The sequence below is a fragment of the Muscardinus avellanarius genome, assembly GCF_963383645.1.
Source record: "Muscardinus avellanarius genome assembly, chromosome: 3".
Classification (NCBI taxonomy): Eukaryota; Metazoa; Chordata; class Mammalia; order Rodentia; family Gliridae; genus Muscardinus; species Muscardinus avellanarius.
In genome coordinates this window covers 139,502,046-139,529,751 of record NC_137788.1, presented here as the reverse complement: position 1 = coordinate 139,529,751, position 27,706 = coordinate 139,502,046, and the positions used below count along the sequence as shown (strand labels likewise).

The window sequence follows — 27,706 nt, the reverse complement described above, 5'->3', positions numbered from 1 at the left end:
GAAAGTGAACGCCTCGCCCTTGGCTCCGCAGTGGGCCGGGCCGGGGCGGATCCGGACTCTGTGACGTCACAGGACCACGCCCCCAGGGAGGGCACTGCGCCTGCGTGGGAACGGCTGCCTTGGTTCCGGAAGTAGAGGGTGTACACCGAGCGCCGCTGGGTCTGGGTGCCCGGAGGCAGCAGCGCTCGAGAAGCTCGCCCTCTGGCCTCCGATCGCCATGTCGGTCTTCGATTCCAACCCATTCGCGGACCCAGTGGACGTAAACCCCTTCCAGGTAGGACTCACCCCCAACTCACAAATCTATACAGAGCTAAAGGCCGCCGCCCGAACCTCTTGCCAGAGCCAGAAGACGTGGCGTAGGAGGGACGGGCCATCTGTCCAATGGGAGAGTGGGCTCTGAAGGCCGGCCTATCATAGCGTACGGGGGGCGGGACTAGCAGCAGGTGAAACTGCGGAGGGGGCGGGGTGCTGTAGTCTGGAGAGGTCTACCTTCGTGGGACCTATCTCCTCTGACCATTACATTGCTGGAAAGGGGACGGGAGCAGGCGCTTTCAGATCTCTGTCGTCAGGGAGAGATTTGAAATGTGACTATCACGTTTCTGCAGTTTCGAGCAGACACCTGCCTTGAGATTTTAGGAGAGGGGGTGACAGTAACGTAATGAGAGACTTAGGAGTCTTTAGTGGGAGGAGGAAATGTGGGAAAAGCCCAAGACACTCTCGACCCGCACCGCCAGCTGTCAGCCTGGCCTAGAAAGTATATCAGAGTCCCTGAGGAAAAGAAGGCTGCGAGAGGGTAGGTAGAAAGCCCAAGCCTTGCAACATCGGAGCTGTTTCCAATTGCCTCTCATAGACAAAATGGCCTTGATAGGAATTCCATGCCATGGTCATGGAATGTGCCAAGTTGGAGTGGGTTTGGCCAGATAGAACAGCCCAGGTTAGGGAAGTAGGAGAGATGAGGGGTTGCTGAAAGTCTTGAAGAACGTGGAGTGTTGATCTTATGGTGTGCGTAATGGCAGGGTAGTTGAGATGCACTGATCTCTGAGCTGGCTTGACCTTTGGAACAATCGAGGAAGACACAATGTGTGTGTGTGTGTGTGTGTGTGTGTGTGTGTGTGTGTGTTACTAGGGATTGAACCCAGGGACATTTTACCTCCGAGCTACACCCCCAGCCCTATATTTTTTCTTTTTTTCTTTTTTTTCTACTAGAGATGGAACCCAGGGGCATTTTACCTCTGAGCTACACCATCAGTCCTATTTTTTATTCTTTAGTTTGAAACAGGGTCTCACTGAGTTGCAAAGGGCCTCACTAAGTAGCTGAGGCTGTCCACGAACTGTGATCCTCCTGTCTCAGCCTCCCAAATGCTGGGATCACAAGCGTGCGCCACCATGCCTGGCTTATTCTTTATTTTGAAACAGGGTCTCACTAAATTGTGAAGGGCCTCACTAAGTAGCTGAGGCTGGACTTTAACCTGCGATCCTCCAGTCTCAGCCTCTCAAGTACTGGGATTACAAGTGTGTGCCACCATGCCCAGCTAAGACATAGTCTTTCTACTTAGAGCCAAAACTTTCATGCCTTTGAGTACAGAGCATTTTCCCCCCATCTACAGTAAAGAGCTGGAACCCCTGTTCAGCTCCAAGGTACCTGTGTCTCTTCTTTCATGTCTGCTCAAAACCAGTTCAGAGAACTTTGCTTGTTGCTGAGTGGTAAATTATGAGCTCTGATGTTTCTACTCTCTCAGAATGTGACCAGGTACTCATCCTGTTTGTACTATATTTTAGTCATTGGCAGCTTCAAAGTTTCCTGTAGGTATCGGGGAAGTTCTTACAGGGGTCCCTCTTGTGACTCACAGTGAGTTTTCCCACCTTGAATTCCTCCAAGGGTCAAAGCAAAAGCCAGGGAGACTTGAACTAATTGCACACTGTCAGCAGAGTGGAAATTGTATGCTTCTCTCTTGGCCTCAAGGTGACTTAGCCCATGGAACCCTCAAGACATATTTTGGTAGTTTGTTACTGTAACACTGGGGAATTCTGAGCATTCCTTTAGAAGCTTGATGCTTCTTGACAGAGCCTTTGCAAGGACCTTGTCTCTTATGTAAGGCAAACCACCATCACTATTAGCCGAGTAAGGAAAGAACAATGGCATTTTTTTCTGCCGATATCTTCTGTAACTGCTGTGTAATAGTGGGGTCGGGTTTTAGCAAGGATCCAGGAGCCTTTGAAGTATATCTGTCGATTGTTTTTCCATCCTGTCAGAATCACATAAAATTTCTGCAGACACAGAAGCAGTGAGGTGTCCAAAAATGCAGAGAGCTGTCCTCCACTGTTAGTGGAGGAACCCTTCTGCCTTTTATTAATAGGTCCTTGAAAGTCTCAAACCATATTTCTGGTCTCAGAAATGATTGTGCAAACGGTGGAGCAGTAACTTCTGCATTCAAGCAAGACAGTCTGTCCATCAGGCAGCCCCAGGATATGTGGGACAGGAAGCAGCTGTTGGCCTGTAAACCAGAAACATCTGGTGGGGAATCCTGTGTGGGAAGAAGAAAGCTGGCTGTCTGTGATCCCCCCCACCCCCCATCCTGTGCTGTTTTAATTCTTGGCCCCCCACCCCCCATCCTGTGCTGTTTTAATTCTTGGCACACATTTGTGTAGGGAGAAACAGTTTTGGCTGTCAGGCCCCCAAGCTCCTTCTCCTGTTCAGAGCTGTCCTTTCCCTGAAGAAAGTGTTGCTTCTCTGTCTGCTAGGACTGGGACATGGGGAGGGTACAGCCCTTGGGTGACTGGGTGTGAGCCTAGCTTCATTTACTCAGGGTGTTGGCACAAAGCTCAGGAGAAAGCAGGTGGAGAGGCGATAGACTCAGAAGCTGTCACACCTAGCCAGCCTCCGGAACACTTGTTTATTTCCGTCATGTCATACAGTGGTAGATGGCAAAAATACATTTAGGACTCAGAGTCTATGGTTGACTGTTAAAACTGGAACATTTTTAGAAGTCCTTTCCTCTTTCTTTCTTTCTTTCTTTCTTTCTTTCTTTCTTTCTTTCTTTCTTTTAAATGTGTGGTACTGGGAATTGAACCTAGAAGTATTCCACTTCTGAGCTATATCCCCAGCCCTAATTTATTTTTTGTTTTGAAAGCTGGCTAGGTTGCTAAGCTTGTCCCTGATCCCCCTGTCTCAGTTTCCCAAGTACTAGGATTATAGGCATGTGCCTCGATGCCTGGCTCTTAGAAATCTTTTCTTCAGTTTCATGGTATGGAAACCAAGACTCCAGTGAGGATGGGACATTCCAGAGTCACCAGCAAATTAACAGCAGGAAGGGGCCCACATCTTGAAATGAGAGTACTGGTAGTAGTGGAAAAAAAATTAGTATTAGCTAAGTTTCTCTCCTCTCCCCATGTGAGGAAGATATAAAAAGACAGATTTTTTTTTTTTTCAGTACTGAAGATTGAACCCAAGGGCATTCTACCTCTGAGCTACACCCCCAGCCCCATTTTTTTGATTCTTTATTTTGAAACAAGGTCTCACTAAATTGCAGAGGGCCTTCCTAAGTAGATGAGGCTGGCCATGAACCTGTGATCATCCTGTCTCAGCCTCCCAAATACTGTGATTACAAGCATGCGACATCATAGCTGGCTAATGATACAGATTTTATTATATGTGTGTATACTTTTTATTTTTTTATTAGAGACCCTGGTAGAGCTAAGCATGTTCTACCACTAAGTACCAGTGCCTAATTTTGCTTTTTAAGACAGTACTTTACGCCAGGCGTAGTAGTACACGCTTGGAATCCCGGCATTCGGGAGGCTGAGACTGGAGGATCACGATTTGCAGAGAGCCTCAGCTACTTGGTGAGGCCCTTTGCAATTCAGTGAGACCCTATTTCAAAATAAAGAATAAAAAATAGGCCAGGGGGTATAGCTTGGAGGTTGAATGCCCCTGGGTTCCATCCCCAGACACCACCCCCCAAAAAAAAAGACAATACTTTATTATTTTTAATTTTTGTGGCACCAAGAATTGAACCCAGGGGCATTCTACTTCTGAGCTATACTCCCAATCCTTTTTATTTATTTTTTGTTTGGAAATAGGGTCTTGCTAGATTGCTAAGAATCTCACGAGGTTTCTGAGACTGTCATCGAACCTGTGATCCTTTTGTCTCAGCCTCATAGATACTGGGATTATAGGTATGCACCACCATGCCTGGCAAGACAGTACTTTGATTTATTTTTGTGGTCCTGGGGATTGAACCCATGAGTTCTACCTCCAAGCTAGGCCCCAGCCTGATTTTTTTTGTTCTTTATTTTGGAACAGGGTCTCACTAAGTTGTAGAGGGCCTCACTAAATAGCTAAGTGTGGCTGTGAACGTGGATCCTCCTGTTTCAGTCTCCCAAGTACTGGGATTACAAGCCTGCGCCACCATCCAGGGCTCAGCCTTTATTAATTAATTAATTATTTATTTATTTTGTGGTACTAGGGGTGGAATCCAGGGACTTTTCTACCTGCAGAGTATACTCCCAGACCTATTTTATATTTTATTTGGAAACAGGGTCTCACTGAGTTGCTGAGAGCCTCACTAAGTAGCTGAGGCTGGCTTCGAACCTTTGTGATTCTCCTGTCTCAGTCTCCCAAGTACTGGGATTATAAGCGTGCACCACCACTCCTGGCTCCCTGCCCTATTTTTTGATTCTTTCTCTTTTATTTATTTATTTATTATTATTTTTTGGTGGTACTGGGGTTCCTGGAAACCCTTCTACCTCTGGGCTACACTCCCAGACCTATTATATATATATATATATATATATATATATATATATATATATATAATTTTTTTTTTTGTGGCATTGGGGGTGGAACCCAGAGGCTTTCTACCTCCGGACTATACTCCCAGACCTTTTTATATTTTATTTTGAAACAGGGCCTCACTAAGTATCTGAGGCTGTCTGCGAACTGCGAACTGAACTGCGATCCTCTGGTCTCAGCCTCTCGAATGCTGGGATTACAGGGGTGTGCCACCACGCCCGGCTCAACCTGTGATCTTTCTGTCTCAGCCTTACAAGTACTGGGATTACAGGTGTACACTACCACACCCAGCTTAAGACAGTACTTTAAATCAGTATATGTTCTGAGTAACTCTGACCTGAAAGGGGCTCAGGGTTCTGTGGTCTGATAGGTTTGGAAAACCCCTACCTATTCCATTTTTCTTGGCTATCGATAAAGCTTCTTAATTTGTTGAGAAATCCTAAGTAAAGACTTCTTCTCTGTGTTAATGTGACCCAGCATGTCTCGGTTACTCAGCCATGGAACCCGCTTCTGCTTACTCTTATGAAAGCCAGTGAAACTCCCAGTGCATATCTTTCAATTGGCTTCCTCAGGCAAGTACCGTATCAAGGCTCTACGACCACCCCGCAGTGTGGCCACGGGCCTTTATAGTTGGGATTATTAGAAAATTTCCCGCCAAGTAAGAGCTGTGGGTGGAAAGTTAAGTCACGAGAGCGCCGCAGAGTCTTACCAGGCTCCTAGGAGGAGGCAGGAAACTGAAAGCCAAGCACTGGCCATTGTGCAACCTCCCGGCACTCCTTAATTTCTGTTAATTATGGCAGGTCTGCTCGGTATCTTCTGGGTATTCGGGTCCCAGCTTTGGAATGACACTAGGGCGTCTGCTCCCAAAAGTTTTTCACTTAGTGTTGTCACTTGTGGAAGAGGTGAAAAGCAAAAGGAGAGTTGTACTGTCCATTTTACTTTTCAAGAGCCCACTAAAAATCAGACCGCCCAGGCCAGTGCCAGGGCTGCTCTCCTACTTGGCCCTTCTGCCAGATCATCCCAGACAGCACTGATCTCGGGAGGGGAGTGGAAAAGGTGGCGGTGCCAAACAGAGGAGGCCTTTCAGGGCCCCGTCGCCGAGTCACGCAATCTCACTTTCACACATTGCCTCCTTGCAGTTAAAAGATAATCTCAGTGCTGTGGCTGCTTCCCCGGGATTTGAAACATTTCTCTCCTGTGGGAGGAGAAAGTGGTGGCGGAAACTGATTTGGGTGTGAACACAGTTACACGATTCCCTACACAGAAAACTGGGGCCTTTGCCCCTGCCCAGAGAGGGTCCACCCCAGCCTGGCTGGAACTCCGGGAGCTCTCAAAACCTCCACGTGGACCTGGAAGAACTTCTCCGCGGGGCAGGAGCATAGTTCTGAGAAATTTAAGAATGTTAAGGTTTCTATAGCTTAATGCTGACTCTAGACAGATGCCAACATGGGGCGGTCCTGCCTTTGTGGTTGGCACCTGGAGCCGGGCTGGTCGAAGTCGGCTGGAGATTCGGGTGGGCTTGGACTCTGCACTTCAGTTAAGTTTTCTTTGGAGCCACGATGTGCTGGATAAACCCATGTTCCTGAGAATGGTAATATTTAACCAGACAAACAGAGGGTACTTGCCACTCAGAGAAGAGTGCCGTACACATTGCCAGCTGTGAGCGAGCCAGCAAGTGCCCCTTTGAGGTGCTGCGCGCTAGTGCACGGCCCTGAGGCAGGAGAGCAAGGGAAACGGGCACGCGGTCAGCGGCCGGCCAGCGCGTCCACACCACCAGGGGAGCCGAGAGTCTGCACTAACAATCACAGCACGCTGTGGTGGGGGGAGGGCGGCGTGCAGAGGAACGGAGGGCTCTCGGGAGCAAGGGCAGAGCTCAGTGGCAGGAAGGGCTTGAGGTGAGTCGGGGGGCCGGGCAGTTGGGGAGACAGGGAATGTGGGGTGAGGAATGGCGACAACCAGAAGTTGCTCCTGAGCAGGTGTGGTGGCGCACGCCTGTAATGCCAGGACTTGGGAGGCGGAGAGTGGAGGATCGCAGGTTTATGGCCAGCCTCAGCAACTGAGGCCCTGTTTCAAAGTAAATAATAAAGCGGAGCATGGTGGCACACGCTTGTAATCCCAGTATTCGGGAGGCGGAGACCAGAGGATCCCAGTTCACAGACAGCCTCAGCTACTTAGCGAGGCTCTTCACAATTCAATGAGACCCTGTTTCAAAAAAATAAAAAGAGCTGGGTGTGGTGGCGCATTTTGGTAATCCCAGCATTGGGGAGGTGGAGACCGGAGGATCATGGTTCGCTGACAGCCTCAGCTACTTAGTGAGGCCCTCTGCAACTCAGTGAGACCCTGTTTCAAAATAAAGAATAAAAAATTGGGCAGGGGGTGTAGCTCGGAGGTCAAATGCCTCTGGGTTCCATCCCCAGACCCGCCAAAATAAATAAATAAAATAAATGAATAAAAAGACTGAAAATTAGGGCTGGGGGTGTAGCTTGGAGGTACAATACCCCTGGGTCCCATCCCCAGTACCACAGAAGAAAGAGAAAGAAAGAAAGGAAAAGCAAAGAGAAAGAAAGAAAGAAAGAAAGAAAGAAAGAAAGAGAGAAAAAATAGGGCTGGGGTGTAGCTCAAAGATAGAATACCCCTGGGCTCTATCCCCAATACTGCAATAAATAAATAAGCCAGGCGTGGTGGCGCACGCTTGTAATCCCCGCACTTGGGAGGCAGAGACAGGAGGATCACGCAGGTTCAAAGCCAGCCTTGCTAGCTTAAGAGACCCTGCTTTCAAAAAAAAAAAAAATAAATAAATATATGTGTGTGTGTGTGTGTGTGTGTGTGTGTGTGTGTGTGTGTCTGGGAGTGTAGCCCGGAGTGAGAAGGGTTCCATCCCCAGTACCACCAAAAAAATAAGTAAATAAAATAAAATAGGGCTGGGGATATAGCTCAGAGGTAGAATGCCCTGGGTTCAATCCCCAGCACCACAAAAAGGGGGTGCTAGGGGTAGAGCTTGGAGGTAGGATGCCCCTGGATTCAATCCTCAGTACCAAGAAGAAGAAAAAGTTGCTCCTGCGTGCTGTCACCGTGCACCTTGAGATCCCTATCACCCTTGCGGCCCCTCTTCACTCTTGGCTTCTGGTACACCTGCTGCTTGTGACACGCCCTTGGGGGACCAGTCTCCTCTGAAGACCTCTGTCCTGACAGTTCTCATCCCTCAGCCTGTCTTTGCTTCCTGTCATCCATTTAGGAGCCCCTGAGTTCTGTCTTTGACCCTGTTCTTGCTCTGTGCCGTCAGAATGGCATCCACTCCCTCTTGAGATAAGTGATTTCCAACTCTCGACTGGACCTTTCCAGCTTTTCACCCAGTATATTCCACAGGTATCTCTATTCTGATTCAGAATCTTCTCAGCTTCTCTCCCTGTCTGCTATATCCAGCCGGAAAAACCTGTTTCTCCATTTCTCCTCCTCTGTAATCACTTCTTTTGGGGAATGGTGGTACTGTCCACCAGTCACCAGGCTTCCTTTCCCTTCCCTCGCTTGCCCTGCAGTCCTTCCATCCCCAGCCAACCAGAGTTGCTGAGCCCGTAGCATCAACCCAGAAGGGACTCTGTCTAGGGTCCCTCCTTCCAGCTCCACCCACAACTCTTTCCTTCCTTTCTTCTTTATTTTTGCAGTACTGGGAATGGAACTCAGGGGCATTCTACCTCCAAGCTTACATCCTCAGGCCTATTTCTTATTTTGAAATAGGGTCTCACTGAGTTGTAAAGGACCTCACTAAGAAGCTGAGGCTGTCCTCAAACTCGATTCTCCTGTCTCAGCCTCCCAAATGCTGGGATTAAAGTGTGCGCCACCATGCCCAGCTCACCTGCTGCCTTGCCTGCCTGCCTCCTTCCTTCTTTCCCTTTCTTTCTTGCTTTCTTTTTTCTTTCTTCCTTTTCTCTTTGTTGTGCAGAGGATGAACCCAAAGGTATTCTACCTCCAAGCTACACCCCCAGCCCTATTTTATTTTTATTTGAAAACAAGGTCTCACTAAGTTGCTGAGGCTGGTCTTGAACTTGTGATCCTCCTTTCTCAGCCTCCCAAGTACTGGGGTCACAGATGTGTGCCACCACATCTGGCTCACAACTGCCAATCCCTAATTCCATCCTGTCGGTCACCCCTGCCCATGGTAGTTGTGTCCCGGCCAGCCTTCCTCCCATCCCCTTCCCGAGTTGCACTCTCCTTGGTGCCGCTGGGCAGTCCCACATTGCTTGCTCACGCAACCTGAGCCTTCCCCATTGCCTGGAGGCTCACGTCCACACAGCTCTAGTCTGCCCCGGCCCTTTTCCTGACGTTGCTGGCTCCCCTCTGTCCACACACCCTGCCCCTCAACCTCCACAGCCTCCCCCTCCTCACATGTCACGCTCTTTTAGATTCTGCGCTGCACAAGTGAGCCTCCTGTCTCCCTCTTTACTGCTCGCAGATTCCTTTCATCTGCCAGACCCAACTCACATACCAGCTCAGGAGAGCCTGCCCTGACTCGCTGCTCCCCGGTGACCCGCCGGCCCTCGCCCTCTCCCTGTTGCAGCACCGAGCAGGTGCCATTGCTCCTTCCCTGGCTTAGGTTTGATTCTCTGCATTTCTCCTGGAGGGCAAGAAGCAAGGCGTTTTCTTGGTAGCCCTAGCCAGAGCCTGGTGTGGAGACGCTTGCCGAGGGAAGGGACAGACGGGGTGGGAGGAGAGGGCCAGTGGCTCAGTTTGAGGATAGACAGGGCTCCAGGCCGGGTGCTGGGGGCAGGGCCAGGCAGTTCAGACTTGTTGTTCTGGACCATTCTGTACATCACTGCCTGTAGCAGGAGGGAAACTTTCTTGAAATTACACCTTGCTCTTCTGACACAGAGCTCACTTTTTAATTTTTTAAATTGTTTTTACTTTTTGTGGGTCTGGGGATGGAACCCAGGGGCATTCGACCTCCGAGCTATACCCCTGGCCTATTTTTTTATTCTTTATTTTGAAACAGGGTCTCACTAAGTTGCGGAGGGCCTCACTAAGTAGCTGAGGCTGTCCATGAACTGCGATCCTCCAGTCTCAGCCTCCCAAATGCTGGGATTACAAGTGTGCTCCACCATGCCCGACTGAGCTCACTCTCTTTTTTTTTTGGTGGTACTGGGGTTCCTGGAAGCCCTTCTACCTCCGGGCTACACTCCCAGACCTATTTTATATTTTTATTTGGAAACAGGGTCTCCTAAGCCAGCGCGCGCGGCTGGCTTCGAACCTGCATGATCCTCCTGTCTCTGCCTCCCAAGTGCAGGGATTACAAGCATGCGCCACCACGCCCGGCTCACTTTCTTTTTTTAAAAAAAAAAAAAATATGTGTTTGTAGCCAAGCATGGTGTGCACACCTCTAATCCCAGTACTTGGGAGGCTGAAAGAGGAGGATCGCAGGTTGACAGCCTCAGCAAGGTAGTGAGACTCTCATCAACCAAGTAAGACCCTGCTTCAAAATTTAAAAGAATAAAATAGGGCTGGGGATGTAGCTTAGAGGTGAAATGGCTCTGGGTTCAATCCAGTAACACACACACACACACACACACACACACACACACACACACACACACACACACAATGTGTTTGTATTTTTAAGGTAAAAATAACATAATCCTGTTACAGAAAATTTGGAAGGCAGAAAAGAAGTTGATCATACTTCCACCAGGCTTTTGCAACCATTGTTATTTAGATGTGTTTTCCTGCCAGTCCTTTTTTCATATGATTACTTTTGACAGAGCTATAATTTGGCATTTATATAACAAAGCCTTTTCTGTATTGTCATGCTGTCCTCGTAGCTGTGATTTTTCGTGGCTATTCAGGCCTTAAAGGGAACGTGCACCAGGACATACTTGTGCTCTGTGTTACTAGTTATTTGTGTCTGCTTTTATTAAAACTCCTCCTGTAAATCCTGGTGCAGTGAACAGCTCTATAGCTACAGCTCTTTGCATGTTCTTGTCATATTTCCTTAGGATGGATTCTCAGGTTATGGGTCAAAGAGCTTCAAGGTTACTTGTGGCTCTTTATGTGCCTGGGGCCCAGCTAGGACTCAAGGCTGTTTACAGACAATGTAAATGTGTGTTTCATGGCCCTTTAAGCCGAGCTCCAGCCCCAGCCACTGTCCTTTCCCAGAGCCCCCAGACCCATCCTGTGGAAGCGCTTTCGTGCCCTGGGCTGCCCCAGGCCTTCCCTGGCTGTCTCTCCTTCCTCAGAGCCCCATGGGGAGTGTCTTGGCTCCTGACACCGCCCTGTACCTTGCGGTGTTCCCAGTTCACTGGGGTGTGTCCGCATGTCTCAGCTCTCCAACTACAGACTCTGGAAGGGCAGAAGCTGTGTCCAATCACTTTGGCATAGTCCTCACACTCTGTTTGTTAAGTGAAAAGAACTTTTAGACTTTTTTCCTTGTTAAAAGTTCAGTAAAAGCTGGGCGTGGTGGCGTACGCTTGTAATCCCAGCATTTGGGAGGCTGAGACAGAAGGATCGCAGTTCATAGCCAGCCTCAGCTGGCTAGGGGTGTCGTTCGGAGGTAGAATGCCCCTGGGTTCCATCACCAGTACCGCAAAAAAAAAAAAAAAGAAAAAAAAGTTCAGTAAAGGTCATTAGCCGGTCTGCGTGGCCGAGGGGGTTTTAGGTTACTTCTCCTTCATAGGTGAAACTTAGTCCTCACTGTCCTTTCAACTACTTGACCCACTTAAGAGCCAGTTGTGGTTGATGAGTGGGAAGGTTTTGTTGTTGTTGTTGTTTTTTGCTTTTTTTGCAGGTCTGGGGATGGAACCCAGGGGCATTCAACCTCTGAGCTACACCCCCTGCCCTATTTTTTATTCTTTATTTTGAAACAGGGTCTCACTGAGTTGCGAAGGACTTCTCTAAGTAGCTGAGGCTGTCCACGAACCAAGATCCTCCAGTCTCAGCCTCTCGAATGCCGGGATTACAAGCGTGCGCCACCATGCCCGGCAAGTGGGAAGGTTGATGCTGCTGGCTTCCTATTTGTGACCCAGTGAAAGCTGATGGCCAGCGTGGTCTTTATTGAAAGACCCTCTGCTTGTATCATACCAAGAATGTTTCCCAAAAATCAGCTTTTTTTTGGGGGGGGGGCACACACTTGTAATCCCAGTACTTGGGAAGCTGAAACAGGAGGATCACAGGTTCTCAGCCAGCCTCAGAAACATAGTGATGTTCTTTGCAACTTAGTGAGAGCCTGTTTCAGAATAAAGAATAAAATAGAGCTGGGGTGTAGCTCAGAGGTAGAATACCCTAAGATTCAATCTCTAGTACCACAAAAAAATTAAAAAAAAAATTAGCCGGGCGTGGTGGCGCACGCTTGTAATCCCTGCACTTGGGAGGCTGAGACAGGAGGATCACACAGGTTCGAAGCCAGCCTCAGTTACTTAGGCTCTCAGCAACTTAGTGAGACCCTGTTTCCAAATAAAATATGAAAATAGGTCTGGGAATATGGCCCAGAGGTAGAAAGCCTCTGGGTTTCTACCCCTGTACTACACACACACACACACACAAAAAAAAAAAAAAAAAAATTTAAAAAATTAAAAACGAAGCCGGGTTTGGTGGGACTTGTAATCCTAGCACTTGGAAGGCTGAGAGAAGAGGACCGCAGGTTCCTGGCCAGCCTCAGCTACTTAGTGAGGCCCTCCGCAACTTAGTGAGACCGTGTTTCCAAATAAAGAATAAAAAATAGGACTAGGGATGCAGCTTGGAGGTAGAACGCCCCTGGATTCCTTCCCTAGTACTGGGGGGTGGGGGGGAGAATAAAGAAAGAAAACCTATTCAGGAAGTAAAAGCAGCCTTTCTCCGTCAGGGTTCCTCAGCTGAAGCATAGAACACAGCTGACTCGCGTGACTTCTCAGTTTTCTCCAGGGTAGAATAACAAGTACACTGTACGTGCACAGGAGGTAGGGCACTATAGATTGGGGTTTGCGTGTGTGTGTGTGTGTGTGTGTGTGTGTGTGTGTGTGTGTGACTGGGGTGAACCCAAGGCCATTATACCTCCGTGCTGCACCCCCAGCCCTCTTTTATCTTTTATCTTTTTTTTTTTTTTTTTTTGATACTGGGGATTGAACCCAGGAGCATTCTACCTCTGAGCTACACTCATAGCCCTATTTTTTTATTCTTTTTTTTTTTGAAACAGGGTCTTACTGAGTTGCAGAGGACCTCACTAAGTATAGTTGAGGCTGTCTGTGAACTGTGATTCCCCTGTCTCAGCCTCCCAAATGCTGAGATTACAAGCGTGCGCCACCATGCCCGGCTCTTACTCTTTATTTTGAAACAGGGTCTCACTGAATTGCAAAGGGCCTCTCTAAGTAGCTAAGGCTGTCCTGTCTCAGCCTCCTGATATTCTTTATTTTGAAACAGGGTTTCAGTAAGTTACAGAGGGCCTCACTAAGTAGCTGAGGCTGGTCCTGAACCTGTCTCAGCATCCCAAGTACTGGGATTGCAAGCATGTGCCACCACTCCCAGCTTATTTTTTATTTCTGAAACAAGGTCTCACTAAGTTGTGTAGGGCCTTGTTTAACTGCTTAGGCTGGCCACGAACCTGCAGTCCTCTTGTCTCAGCCTCCCAAGTACTGAGATCACAAGCGTGTGCCACCACGCCCGGCTCAGAACCTTCTTTTCTGATAGCTTATATTGTGGCCAGTTCTGGGGTGACTAGAATTTCACAGTAGTGTCACGTTGCCGTGAGCCTGGCACATAGTAGACACTCAGTAACATCAGTTCCCTCCTGCGGTTCCTCCATACCCTTTCCTTTCCCACCAGGCCTCAGCTCTTCTTGAAGCCACCCACTCACAGTTAATAAAACATTCAAGCTCAACACCAGAATCCAGCCCAGGTGTCCTCAGGTGGAAAGCCCTCGTGTCACGAGTGTGCTAGGTTCCTCTTCCCAGGCAAAATGCCTCTGAGCGTGGAGCCGCCGCCGCGCTGCAGGCCCCTGCGTGCGCTTCCTAGAGAAAGCGAGGTCTTGCGGTACATGGCGTTTATCCTCAACCCTCTGCTGGACTGCAGCTCTGCCCGGACCCTCACCGAGCCCCAGGGATTTCGAGGGGTGCACTAGACTTAGATGCACCTGGCTGCAAAGTGTTCCAAGCCCACTAGTGGAGATGGGATCTGTATATGATGCATGGTGAGGGGCCAGTGGCCAAGCCTTTAAGATTTTAGAAAGAGTAGCCGGGCCGGGTGTGGTGGCGCACGCTTTTAATCCCTGTGCTTGGGAGGAGGAGACAGGAGGATTGTGCAGGTTCTAAGCTAGCCATGCTGGCTTAAGAGACCCTGTTTCCAAATTTAAAAAAAAAAAAAAGGTCTGGGAGTGTAGCCCGGAAGTAGAAGGGCGTCCAGGAACCCCAGTACCACCCCCCCAAAAAAAATAATAATAATAATAAATAAATAAATAGGGAGCCAGGCGTGGTGGCGCACACTTGTAATCCCAGCATTCAGGAAGCTGAGACTGGAGGATCACGGTTCGCAGACAGCCTCAGCTACTTGGTGAGGCTGTCTACAACTCAGTGAGACTTGGTTTCAAAATAAAAAGAATAAAAAATAGGGCAGGGGGTGTAGCCCGGAGGTCGAATGCCCCTGGGTTCCATTCCCAGACTCGCAAAAAAAAAATAGGGCTGGGAGTGTAGCTCGGAGGTCGAGTGCCCCTGCGTTCAATCCCTAGTACTAGGGGGAAAAAAAGAAAAGATTTTAGAAAGAGGAAGAGGATCAGTGTGGACAGTCTCCATCTCCACCCCAGGCCCAGAATCCCCTACGTGACCACCATGGAGACGGGGACGGCATCTTGCCATGGTCCTGAAGGGAGTCTGTTAAACGTGTGTGCCTTGGCCAGTTGTCTGTGTGCCAGCACCTGAAGTTGCTAGCAGAGCTGCCCCGCTGTCCTCTGTCCTGCGGTGACTCATACTCAAGTAACTAGTTGCTTGGCTGGTGGGTCTGATTCAGTGACTTTCACTCTCTCACTCTGCTCTGGCTAGATATCTACCGAGTCGGAAAGAGGAAAAGCTCCTGGGCCCCAAATCTTCCTCATGGGAAGTCTGGTAATTCTGTGAAGCAATCGCTAGTTGTTCAGCTGTGAAATAACCTGAGGACAAGTTTCTCCCAGCTTCAGGTGGCCTCCCACACCTCACCTCCTCACTTTACCCAAGTTGCAAGCGCCGTTGGAGCTGGGTGGTGTCCAGCAGAAAGGACACGGTCACTGTCCCTGCTGCGCAGGGCTTAGGGAGCTGCACAGGATGAGGCCCTCCAGAGGCACTGAGTGCGGGCTGTGTGCCCAGCCCTGGGCCAGTCAGTTTTGTCCTCTAGGCGCTGGTTGTCTGGATGGGAAGATAAAAGTATCTGTGAAAAAAAGCCAGAGAATACATTCAGTACCGACCCTCAGCTGTAGGAATGTTCAGAAGAGGGAGTGAGCCCCCACTTGAGACCCAGGACAAGTTACTTCAGCATGGCGAGTGCCGCTTCCCATGCCCAGAGCTTGACGGGTTGTTCTTGGAGGTTCTGTGCGCCATTAACTTTGTGCTTAAGATTTGGGTCGGTGAGCTGGGCGTGGTGGCGCACGCTTGTAATCCCAGTACTTAGGCTAAGACAGGAAGATAGCAGGCTCGAAGCCAGCCTCAGCAACTTAGGCTCTCAGCAACATAGTGAGACCCTGTTTCAAATAAAAAATAAAAAAATCAGGCTGGGAGTGTAGTTCAGAGGTAGAATGCCCCTGAGTTCAATCCCTAGTACCCCCCCTAAAAAAAAAAAGAATTGGGTCTTTGGAGGTTCCCACCAGGGGAGTCAAGGTCGGGACCCCTCGTCAAGTCCTGAGGGGCTGGGAGTGGGGTGCGGACTCATGGGCTGTTGGCAGTCTGGCCCCCTCCACGGCTGTTTCTCCCAGAGCTCCAGCATGATAGATAAGCAGGACTGAACCTCACACCTGTGACTGACTGGGAAGGAGAGGGCGAGGGGGGCTCCGCTGGAGGAGGGACGGGGAGGAGACTGCTCTGGCTACTAGGGGGCTGCTTGGGGAAGGAGGTTGTGAACTCCAGATAGGGATCAGATGGGAAAGACAGGACTGAGAACTCAGGGCAAGCTAAGTTCTAAGGACATTGTACTTTGAAAAGAAAAAATAAATCCTGGCTTTCATCTGAGCCCTTTGTATCTCTGCTCCTAGCAAGTATGCTTGATTTAATAAAATCAGCACTGGCAGCCAGCAGCGTGTTTTTGTTCCAAGACCTTAAACTGTCCTTTGAAAAGTAGGAGGAAAGCGGGTGTGGTGGCGCACGCTTGTAATCCCAGCATTTGGGAGGCTGAGACAGGAGGATTGCAGTTCATGGACAGCCTCAGCTACTTAGTGAGGCCCTCCGCAACTTAGTGAGGCCCTTTGCAACTCAGTGAGACACTGTTTCAAAATAAAGAATAAAAAATAGGGCTGGGGATGTAGTTTGGCGGTAGAATGCCCCTGGGTTCCATCCCCAGTACAGAAAATAAATAAATAAATAAATAAATAAATAAATAAATAAATAAATAAAAAATAAAAAGAGAAAGAAAGAAAAAGAAAAGTAGAAGGAGTAATTGCTTTCTGTAGAATAAAGTAGTACAGAAAAGCCATAAAGTGTCAGTCAGTCTCTACCTCCCCTCTCCACCTCCTCCCTGGGTGGAGGTGGCCATTCCATATCTGTATCCATAAGGTCACCTGCTCCCAGGCCTCAAGAGTGGAGGCCTCACCCTGGGCCACTTCTGAGAAGCCAGTCGGGTGAGGGGATCGCAGCTGTGCTGAGGCAGGGCAGCCCGGCCGCCGCGGGGAGAGGCTCCTGGGCACCAGGCAGGTGGTCAGTAGCTTCACACAGCCTGGTGTTATGGGATTACCTGCTGGGCCCTGGCCGGGGCTGTTCTCTCCCCAGTATCTAATGCCTCCTTTTCTCCTTCCCAGGATCCCTCTGTGACCCAGCTGACCAATGCCCCGCCGGGTGGGCTGGCTGAATTCAACCCCTTCTCAGAGGTTGGTGAGCATGCCCGCTGAGTCCTGTGGGTAGCGCTGGCATTTCTGGGGAAGGAGTTGGGGCAGAGAAAGAAGCACTCTGAAAGTCTGTAGTCCTCCTCCAGGGGACAGTCCTGATGTGAACCCGGGGTGGGAGTGGGGATAGAGGGCACCGTCCAAGGCTCTCCAAATTTCTCCTCTTGGGGCCTGTGAGCTGGGCTCCTCTCTGAGGAGGGAAGCATAGCCCAGAACCCTGGGTCCAGCGAGCCCCGGGGTACTGGTCAGGGGCCGCAGTGCCCTGAGCCTGAGGCTGTTGGCTGAGCCGCTGCAGGGGAAGGCCCAAAGCAGCCTCGCCCTGTGGCTTGCCTCTAGTACAGCCTGCTCATTTCCCTCCTTTGATGTCACCCACACAGACAAATGCAGCGACAACGGTTCCTGTCACACAGCTCCCTGGGCCCTCACAGCCGGCTGTGCTCCAGCCTTCAGTGGAACCAACACAGCCCAGTCCCCAGGTACTGTTGGCGGGGACTCTCTGGCCTCCCCTGTCCAGTGAGGGAACCACCCAGACCACAGCTGAGCCCCGAGGCTGGGGCAGACAGAGGGCCTTCATCCTCTCTCCCCTTCGGGGGCCTCCTTGCTAACTGCTGTGGAGCTGGTCACTTGCAAGTGGAGGGGCCGCTTTGCCAGTGATATCCCCACCCCCCAACCCCCACCAGAAAATAAGCCTACTCGCCAGGCTGGAGTCCTCGGTGTCTCCAGAGAGATGTGCTCTGTTGTGCCACAGGTCCCCTGGGGCTGTCGACTTGCTCTCTCTTACTTGGAGCCCAAATCAGTCATTCTCTTCCCTGGTGCTGGGGAGCAAACCCAGGGCCTTGTGCCTGCTAGGCAAGCACTCCACCACTGACCTACGCCCCTCGCCCATCTTTCTGTTTTCTTGTGTGTGTGTATGATACTGGAGACTGAACCCGGGTTATTCTCCTTCAAGCTACACTCCCGGCCCTTCTTATTGTTTTGAAGCAGGGTCTCGCTAGGTTGCTGAGTGTCTCACTACTTGCTGAGGCTGTCCTGGAACCTACGGTCCTCCTGTCTCAGTCTCCCAAGTACTGGGATTACAGGTGTGCGCCGCCACACCTGGCCCAGCTCTTCTTTCTTTAACCTCATTTATTCCTGCCTTCCTTCATATTTTCCTTTGTCCCTTCCGCATATATAATGACTCTTACCTGCTTTGTGTTGAACACTCTTTTTTGGTGGTACTGGGGTTCCTGGAAGCCCTTCTACCTCCGGGCTACACTCCCAGACCTATTTTTACATTTTTATTTGGAAACAGGGTCTCCTAAGCCAGCGCGCGCGGCTGGCTTCGAACCTGCGCAATCCTCCTGTCTCTGCCTCCCAAGCGCGGGGATTACAAGTGTGTGCCACCACGCCTGGCTTGTGTTGAACACTTTAGTCTGTCAACTCCCCATCTTACCCACAAGCTCCTACCCCAGTCTCCCCGCTGCGCATGAGCGTGGCCCACAGCGGAGTTGTATGTTGCAGCTCCTGCTTCGGCAGGCTGGCAAGTTCCTGCCCGCCCGATTCCTGTCAGCGGGCGAGCTCTCAGAGAGGCAGATGCTACTAGGAGGAGATAGTATTCTCAGAGACAGCTACATGCGAAAGCTTCCGAAGGTAGGCCCAGTGTAGATGAGCAAGAGGGAGGGCCAGGCACGCGGAGCCTGCACAGGCTGGGCCCTGGAACCCCATGGAGGTGAGGCAACCTCGTGCTGGGGTGACTTGACGTTCAGTGGGGTGGTGGGCGGCGGGGATCCAGCTGCCCAAACGAAGGCACAGACTTGGGGAGGGAGAGGAGGTCAATGCTGGTCCTGCTTCTGCCTCCAGTGCCTGAAGTTCACCTCCCACGGGCAACCTTAGCTCCTGGGAGAATTCCTTTTGATGGAGAGAGAGGTGGTGTGTGTATGTGTGTGTGTGTGTGTGTGTGTGTGTGTGTGTGTGTACATATGCCTGGTTTGTCATCCTGTGAGATGACCAGTCTGCTACCTCCTCCCTAAAGAAGACTGGAGGAGAAACCTGGCCCACACAGTGGCAGATGCCACTGGAGCGGGGTCCTGGGCTGAGCAGCCGGGCCCTGGGCCCTGTTGTGCTTGGCTTCACCTGAGAGTCTGCGAGCTGCCTCCCACACAGGCTCTGCTCTGCCTGCCTGCAGAGGAGATGAGGCTTAGATACGGTACACCATGAAAGCCAGGCAGGACCGTGCCTCAGGGACTGTCCCCCAGGGAGACCGCAGGTCTGGGGATGAGCTTCAGCGGTTTAGCTGGGCTTCAGGAGGCGGCTCTGGGGGTGGAGCAGGGGCCAGCCTTACTGCAGAGCCCTGGGGCTGCACTGTGCCCACCGCCCTAGCTTCTCTCCTCCCTGCCCACTGTGGCGGCTCCGCACTGTTGCCTCCCGCACGCCCCTGCCAGGCTCATCATGTGAGGCGTGGGGCTCTGGGTTTCTGGCTTCAAGTTAGTCTCTTGCGAAGTCTTTTCCCCTTTACTGTTGCCCCCCAAAGGCAGCTGTAACTAAACTCAGCCCAGATTCTCCTATGAGGAATGGGGAAGAAGCCATAGGGGCTACTTCTCCTGTCTTAAGTTTGGGGATAATGGGAATGGAGAGCCTGGTTGTGGTTAAGGGGCCACAGGTGATGATGGTGTAGGGGCCGAGGAAGACAGGCTATCTTTGCCTGTGTGGTGGGCCTGAAGATCTAGAACACTGGAGTTGGGACCTCCTCTGACTCCTTGTTTCTTCTGCCTGTGCAAGGTTCCTCTGCCCTCCTGCCCAAGCTGACACTGTTCCTTTGTCTCTTGTGTCTGGCTGCACCCCCGCCCTATTCTCTCCAGGCGGTGGCAGCTGCAGCCCAGGCAGGACTGCTCCGGCAGCAAGAAGAACTGGACAGGAAAGCTGCTGAACTGGAACGCAAGGAGCGGGAGCTGCAGAATACCATGGCCAACTTGCACGGTAAGGTGGCAGGAGTGTCCGGAACCCTGTGCCGGGCACCCTCCTGAGCCGCCGCCTTCCTGGGGCAGCCACAGAGCATTGCAGAGCCCTGGCAACCAGCCCTGGGGGGAGCAGCAAGCTAGAAGTCAAGATTTGCAATGTGGACCTGATGAATATAGATTATGTCTGCATTCCCAGCTCTTTTTCTTCTTTTTTGTGCATTAATTTAATTTTTCAAAATTTTGAGACAGGATCTTGCTAAGTCATTAAGGTTCGTCTCAAACTTGCAATCCTCCTGTCTCAGCCTCCCAAGTTCTGGGATTATAGGTGTCACCACCATGCCCAGTTTATTAGCTGGTTACTAATAGTCACTTGGGTCTCAGCTCTGTCTCTGTTTTCTTAGCGTGAGCTTGTGGATATCTTCTGGGGTCTCCTGACCCTCCTCCATCCTACTTTATGCGCTGTGAAGACTGCTTTCCAGAGCCCTTCTGCAAACCCTGGTGGCCCATAAACTGGGCCCGCACCTATACTCCTTGATGCCACTTGGTACCAGATCCTCACTCCGGTGCCTGTTTCCACACAGTGAGAGAGAACAACTGGCCACCCCTGCCCTCGTGGTGCCCTGTCAAGCCCTGTTTCTACCAGGACTTCTCCACCGAGATCCCTGCCGACTACCAGCGGATATGCAAGATGCTGTACTACCTCTGGATGTGTGAGTCCTGCCCCGCCCTCAGAGCTCGTGGTGTATCCCAGGGGCCTCGTCTTTGCCCTGGTTGCTCCTCCCTGGTGTCAAGACTTTCTACAGACTCCATCTTCCCAGTGCCTGAGCTGGAATCAGGAGGACTCTTTTGCCTGCAGGCGTCTTCCTACTGGAGAGCCTCCTGCAGCCGGGCAGCCTAGACCACTGAGCACATAGGTGGGACTAGACAGAGACTTCCAGTCCCTGTGAAGCTCACTGTATTAAAAGATGACTCTTCCCACAGGGCCCTTGGCTCCCAGGGATGAGGAACAAAAGACCCAGGCCCCTAGGCTCTTAGGTGCAGCTCCACTGTAGGCCGGGGAAAAAGGGTTTCTTCGTTCCCCAGTAGTCCCGTGTCTTCTTCCCAGATCCCTGGGCTGTCCTGTTGCCTCTTTGAACCTTAGGAACTTTATGGACTTGAGGTCCCAGAAAATCAGGATTTGGGAGCCACCACTGTTTCCATACAGCCCGATGTCCTCTACTGTCTCTGCAGCAGCCTTACGGCGTGGCCCTGGTCTGAGAGACTTCCCTGTGGGGAGCCTTCAGCCACCGTGGCTCAGCTGTGTCTCTCTTTCCCCTTACCCAGTGCATTCAGTGACTCTGTTTCTGAACCTGCTTGCCTGCCTGGCCTGGTTCACCGGCAACACCGCCAGGGGCGTGGACTTCGGTCTCTCCATCCTGTGGTTTCTGCTCTTCACGCCCTGTGCCTTCCTATGTTGGTACCGACCCATCTATAAGGCCTTCCGGTGAGTGGGGCTGTGGCAGAGGGTGAGGTAAGGCTGGTATCCCAGTAGCAGGCAACAGACCCCAGGCCCTGGGGCCCCATCCCAGTCATCGCAGAATAGAGTGGTAGGGAAATTTGCTTTCCCGGTCCCACCCAGAGCCAGAGCAGGCAGGGATAAGGAGCCAGTCCCCTCCGTTGTTCCTGAGCTCTGCACTGAGCCTGTGCTGGGATGAGGCAGAGGACACCCGGAGAGGAGATCTGGAGCCTCACCGGCCAGCTTAGTGCTCCTGGCCGGGGGCGTTTCAGCTGCTGGGAAGCTGGTGGGGCCTCTTTAGGGCGGTCCTCTCAGAGCGCCTCAGGCAGGTGCTGTTGGTGGCTGGCCCCTTGCTCCCCTGGAACTCTTGGCCATCCACTGAGTGCCAGCAGGTAGGCTGGATACGGTGAACAGGAACTGGGTACACCTCACAAGTCCCTACGGGTTTGGATTGTACCTTGGGTTGATGCTTTCTGAACGGGGAGTCCAGCAGGACCTGAGTCCCTGCTGCCTTCTGGCCCTCAAGGACACTGCTTGAGGGGGCTTGTCTATGCTCCTGCTCTCCAAGTACCTTTTCCTCTACCCAGGTCTGAGGGGTGTTTGTTGATGCTGTTCTGATTGAACTTAGGGCCTTGTACATGCCCAGCTACACTGTACCACTGAGCTACACCCCCAGGCCGAGGCCTACAGTTTTATTAGTAGAGATTTGTGTCTTTGGCTTAGATTTTCTTGCCTGCTATGAAATGCAAGTACACCAGGGGGTGGAGCGTTAGGCTTTCTGTTTTGTTCTTTGGGGGAACAGTTTTATCAGGGAGGCAGTGAAAGGCAACCCTATTGATGGGTGACTGCGTGCGTGTGCGTGCGTGTGCGTGTGTGTGAATCCTTACGGACAATGGGGCTGGTCCCTGGCTGGTCTACTTGTCCATCCTGCCCCCAACTCCTAGTTAGAACAGAATCCCAAGTAAGGAATGCTGAGGAAATGGCCAAGTCCTCTTGACTTCTTCCCCTCTCTCCACAGGTCTGACAACTCTTTCAGCTTCTTCGTGTTCTTCTTTATATTTTTTTGTCAAATAGGGATCTACTTCATCCAGCTGATTGGCATGCCTAACCTGGGGACCAGGTGAGACTGGGGCCATCACAGAGGGAATGAGGCTTTGGATGCAGGCTCAGCCTCTCTTGCTAGTTCCTAGCTCTTAGACAACGCTACGGACGACCCCACTTCTATCAGGGTACAGGGGTGGTGGTGGCCAGGCTGACCTGGTTCCATTTTGGGCCCCTTTTTTGGTACTGGGGAGTGAACCCAGAGGCATTCTACCTTCGAACTACACTCCCAGCCCGATTTTATTTCTTTTTTGGGAACAAGATCTTGCTAGGTTGCTGACAGTCTTACCATTGCCGGGGCTGGCTTTGAACCTGTGATCCTCCTGTCTCAGCCTCCCCAGGACTGGGATTACAGGCATTGGCTTGCTCTTTCTTTCTTTTTCTTTCTCTTTTTTTTTTTTACAGTATTGGAGATTGAACCTAGGAGTGTTCTACCACTGAACTACATCCTAGTCTCCTCCTAGATTTATTTATTTATTTATTTATTTATTTATTTATTTTATTTATTTGTGGGACTGGGGATTAAATCCAGAGGCATTCTATCCCCAAGCTACACCCCCCAGCCCTGGTTTAATTTTTATTTTGAAACAGGGTCTCACTAGGTTGTAGAAGGCCTCACTAAGTTGCTGGGGTTGGCTGTGAACCTGCGATCATCCTGTCTCCACTTCCCAAGTACTGGGATTACAAGCATGCGTCACCATGCCCAGCCTAGATTTTATTTATTTATTTATTTATTTATTTATTTATTTATTTATTTATTTATTTATTTTATGGTACTACAGATTGAACCCGGGGGCATTCTACCTCTGAACTATATACCCCCAGCGATATTTTTATTCTTTATTTTGAAACAGGACCTCACTAAGTAGCTGAGGCTAAACGGGAACCCACAATCCTCCTGTCTCAGCCTCCCAAGTCTGGGATTACAAGCATGCGCCACTATGCTCAGCCTAGATTTTATTTAGAGACAGGGTCTAAGTTGTGTGGCTGTGAACCTACAATCCTCCTGTCTCAGCCTCCCGAGTACTGGGATTACAAGTGTGCACAACCACACCTGGCCTAGATTTTATTTTGAGTCAGGTCTCTCTAAGTCTCCCAGGCTGGTCTTGATCTTGCCATCCTCCTGCCTCAGCCTCCCGAGTGGCTGGCCTCAGAGGCGTGCATCGCTGCACTGGGCTCCCTTTCCAGTTCTTGTCCAGTAGTCACTAGAGGGCTGTCATCGAGGGCATGCGGGTTGGCTGGACTCTTCAGGGCTGTGTCCTTGCGCTGGGTTGCAGCTCTCTCTTCTCCTGCCACCCCCTCCTGGAGGCTGAGGGATGTCCTGTACAGACCTTGCACTGTGCATTTCTCCAGAGGCCTTCTAACTGTAGGAGGCAGGCCCAGCCTCCCCTGCTGGGCAGCTTGTTGTCCTTGAACACGCGGCTGCCCTGAGATCTGGCTCCCCATTCCTCAGCTCAAAATTGGTCACAAAGAAAAGCTGACGGCTGATATTTTCCTTTCTACCCCAGTGCACAGGGAGCGGTGCAGAAAGGTCAGGCAGCTCTGGCTGAGCGCCTGGAAGGTCAGCACTATTCTGGTCCCTCCCTCCAGCAGAGCTGGCAGGTCCAGAGCGGGAGGCGAGGGCCGACTCCCCGGGCTCTCTAAGCCAGAGCATGCGGGCTCCCGCCGCCCTGCTGTTCCTAACCTGGCCCCCTTTGATCAATGATTCAATTTCATTACCCTAAGCGAGAGCCCTGGGGGAAGGCAGTGATTAATTACTGCCGTTTGTCCCTGGACTCAGAGGCCGAGGCGGAGGCTGGGCCTGGCGGCCCCCGCTACCCCATCCAGTTCCTCCTGGAAGAGCTCTAAGAGCTCTGCGGCCTGCGGCCTCCTGTGCCTTTTGACAGCCCGCCCTTCCATGACCGCTTCTCATAGTACCTCGCAACACCTCTTCTTGTTATTATATTTGTAACATAAAATTTGCCATTGTCTTTGCCACCTTAACAGTTGAAGGCCATACGGCTCCGTGACCACGGTCAGTGCGGTCACTCTGTTGTGCAGCCGCCGCCTCTTTAGTTCTAGAACACTTTTTTTTTTTTTTTTTTTTGCAGTACTGGGGATGGAATCCAGGGGCATTCTACCTCAGAGCTGCACCCCCAGCCCTATTTTTTTTTCTTTATTCTTTATTCTGAAACAGGGTCTCACTAAGTAGCTGAGGCTGGCTGTGAACTTGCCATCCTCCTGTCTCAGCCTCCCAAGTCCTGGGAATATACACCTGTGCCAACACGCCCGGCCTCTAGAACACCTCATCACCCATGTCCCATCAGCAGCCATTCCTCATTCCCTCCTCCCCTAACCCAGCAGCCATTTGTCTGCCTTCTGTGTCTAAGCACTTTATAGTAAATGGGATCATAGGGTATCATGCAGTATCCAGCCTCTTATGTCTGGCTTTCTTCATATAAGAGTGCTTTCAAAATTCATGTTTTGGTATGCATTAGCACTTCCTTCTATGTGTGGTACTGGAGATTGAGTTCAAGGACATTATACCTCTGAGCTATACTCCCAGCCCTATTTTATTTTGAAACAGGGTCTCACTAAGTTGCTGAGGCTGGCCTCAAGCCTGCAATCCTCCTGTCGCAGCCTCCTAAGTATTGGGATTATACTGCATCCAGCTCATATACAAGTTTTTGTTTGAAGATTATCTTCTGTGTGTGTACGGTGCTGGGGATCGAACCCAGGACCTCATGCCCTCTAAGTCGGCGCTCTACTGTTGAGCTACACCCCGAGGCCTCAAGTTTTTGCTTTCATTTCTTTTGTGTATCATCCTAGGAGACTAGGAGGGGTTATATGGTAATTCTTAAATTTAACTTATTGAGGAGCCTCGAAACTTTATTACTTTTTTTTTTTGTAGTGCTGGAGGTGGAACCTGAGGGCATTTTACCTCTGAGCAATACTCCCAGCTTGATTTTTTTTGTGTGTGTGTGTGTGGTACTAGGGCATGAACCCAGGGGTGTTCTACCTCTGAGCTCTACCACCAGCCTGATTTTATTTCTTATTTAGAAACAGGATTTCTCTTGTTGCTGAGTGATTTCAAACCTGTAATCTTCCTTTTCAGCCTCCCAAGAATTAAGGATTATAGACATATACCACCATGCCTGGCTCCCTCAGCCTGATTTTTTTTTTTATTTTTTTTTTTTAGTACTGGGGATGGAACCCAAGGGTATTCTACCTCTGAGCTACACTCCAGCCTTATTTTATTTTTATTTAGAAACCGGGTCTTGCTAGGTTGATGAGAGTCTCACAATTTACTGAAGCTGGCATTGAACCTGTGATCCTCTTGTCTCAGCTTTCTAAGTACTGGGATTACAGGCAGGTGCCACCATTCCCAGATACGTTTATTATCTATTTATTTTGGCGCTACTGAGAATTGAACCCAGGGGCATTCTACCTCGGAGCTATACCCCTAGCCCTATCTTTTATTCTTTATTTTGACACAGTGTCTCACTAAGCTGCAGAAACCCTCATTAAGTAGCTGAGGTTGGCCGCAAACCCGTATCCTCCTGTCTCAGTCTCTCTAGTACTGGGATTATAAGCGTGTGCCACCATGGCTGGCTGATTAGTTTTTATATATTGTTGATGTAAGGATCACTTGTATTAGGTACCATGTTCACACCCTTGTCAAAAATTAATTGGTCAAGCCAGGCCACTGTGGCATGTGTAAGCCCAAACTTGAAAGGCTGAGACAGGAAGATTGCAGGTTCGAGACCAGCACATGGTAACTTAGCAAGACCCTATTTCAAGATAAAAGTGGCACATGCTTGTAATCCCAGTACTTGGGAGGCTGAGACAGGAGGATTGCAGGTTTGTGGCCAGCCTCAGCTACTTAGGGAGGCAGGCCTTCTGCAACTTAGTGAGATACTGTTTCAAAATAAAGAATAAAAATTAGGGCTGAGGGTGTGACTTGGAGGTAGAATGCCCGGTTCCATCCCCAGTACCACCAAAAAAAAAAAAAAAAAAAAAAAGATAACAAGGAGCTGGGCACAGTGGTGCGCATTTGTAATCCCAGTACTTGGAGGCTAAGACTCCCAGGAGGATCATAGGTTGTAGCCAGCCTCAGCAACTTATGCTTGCATCAACTTAGCAAGACCCTGTTTCCAAATAAAAAAATAAAATAGAGTTGGGGGTACAGCTCGGAGGCAGAAATCCCCTGGGTTCAGTCCCTAGCAGTACTACTACTACTACTACTAATAATAATAATAAGTAGGGTTGGGATGTAGGTCAGAGGTGGAGTCTCCCTGGGTTTAATCCCAGTATCTCACATACACACAGATTAATCAGTCATAGGTATATGGGTTTATTTCTGGGCTTTCAGTTCTTTTCCATTGACCTTTTGGTCCACTGGTCTAGATGTCTGTCTGTATTTTCAGTCCCCGCACTGTTCTGATTGCCGTAGCTTTGGGGTAAGCTTTAGAATCGGGAAGCATATTCCCTTTCACTAATGAAGACACCGGGGCTCAGGGAGATGGCCTAACGAGAGGCAGAAGAGCTGGCCCTGGGTCCTGGCGGAAGCCGGAGGAGTGTGGCAGGCTGGCCAGTGGTCGTCCTTCTCAAGGGTGGCTCTTCAGCAGTGAGCGCCCAGGCCTCTGTGTCCCCACCCGAAGCAGCCTCAGGCAGCCGCTACGTCCCCCTCTGGGCTTCACAGGCCAGAAGACTCCCCACGTGACTCCACCTCCGAGACCCCAGGGCAAGCCACGCAGGGGCAGCCTGTGCCTGCCAGCCTCACAGAGGACCTGCCTCCCACAGACTAAGGGCTCCGGCCACAGGGACATGCCCAGATGGCTGTCGGGACGTGACAGCCAATGGAGAAGGGCTCCTAGTGAGCCCACTCCCACTCTACCCCCTCTGGCCTCCTTTTCTCTTTACAGTGGTTGGATCTCAGCCTTGTCTACACTGAAGCAAGAGCCCTTGGCTGTGTCAATCATCATGATGGTGGTGGCTGGCTTCTTTACCCTCTGTGCCGTGCTGTCACTCTTCCTCCTGCAGCGGGTGAGTGTGGGCTGGGCCGCAGCAACCCCAAGGAAGTCGGCACCTCACCAGCTGTCCTCACCTCCGCAGTTGGGTGTCTGTTCCACAGAGGTCCAGCACCCTTCCCCAAGGCTCTAAGTTGGCTCCTGGTGGCCCCTTCAGTATAACCTGGGTGGCGAGGACTCCGGTGGGCCCATGTGGCAGGCTCCTCTCACCCCATCCTCTTTCCCCAGGTGCACTCCTTCTACCGCCGGACAGGAGCCAGCTTCCAGCAGGCCCAGGAGGAGTTTTCCCAGGGCATCTTCAGCAACAGAACCTTTCGCCATGCTGCATCGTCTGCTGCCCGAGGAACCTTCCAGGGGAACTAG

General features: G+C 50.8%; 1 protein-coding gene across 2 annotated transcripts; it reads left to right on the top strand.

The window, feature by feature from the left end:
* Positions 1-217: 217 nt before the first annotated feature.
* Positions 218-27,706, top strand: SCAMP2 (secretory carrier membrane protein 2; the record flags this gene model as incomplete). 2 transcript variants are annotated; one of them, XM_080693430.1, is made up of 10 exons in its annotated part: positions 218-274; positions 16,719-16,787; positions 17,180-17,278; positions 18,303-18,431; positions 19,640-19,757; positions 20,320-20,448; positions 21,062-21,221; positions 22,252-22,353; positions 27,239-27,359; positions 27,572-27,706. In XM_080693430.1, 10 exons carry the CDS (start codon positions 218-220, stop codon positions 27,704-27,706), a joined length of 1,119 nt encoding a protein of 372 aa, XP_080549556.1. The 2 variants fall into 2 exon arrangements, with proteins under 2 accessions (XP_080549556.1, XP_080549557.1); XM_080693431.1 differs by lacking the exon at positions 18,303-18,431.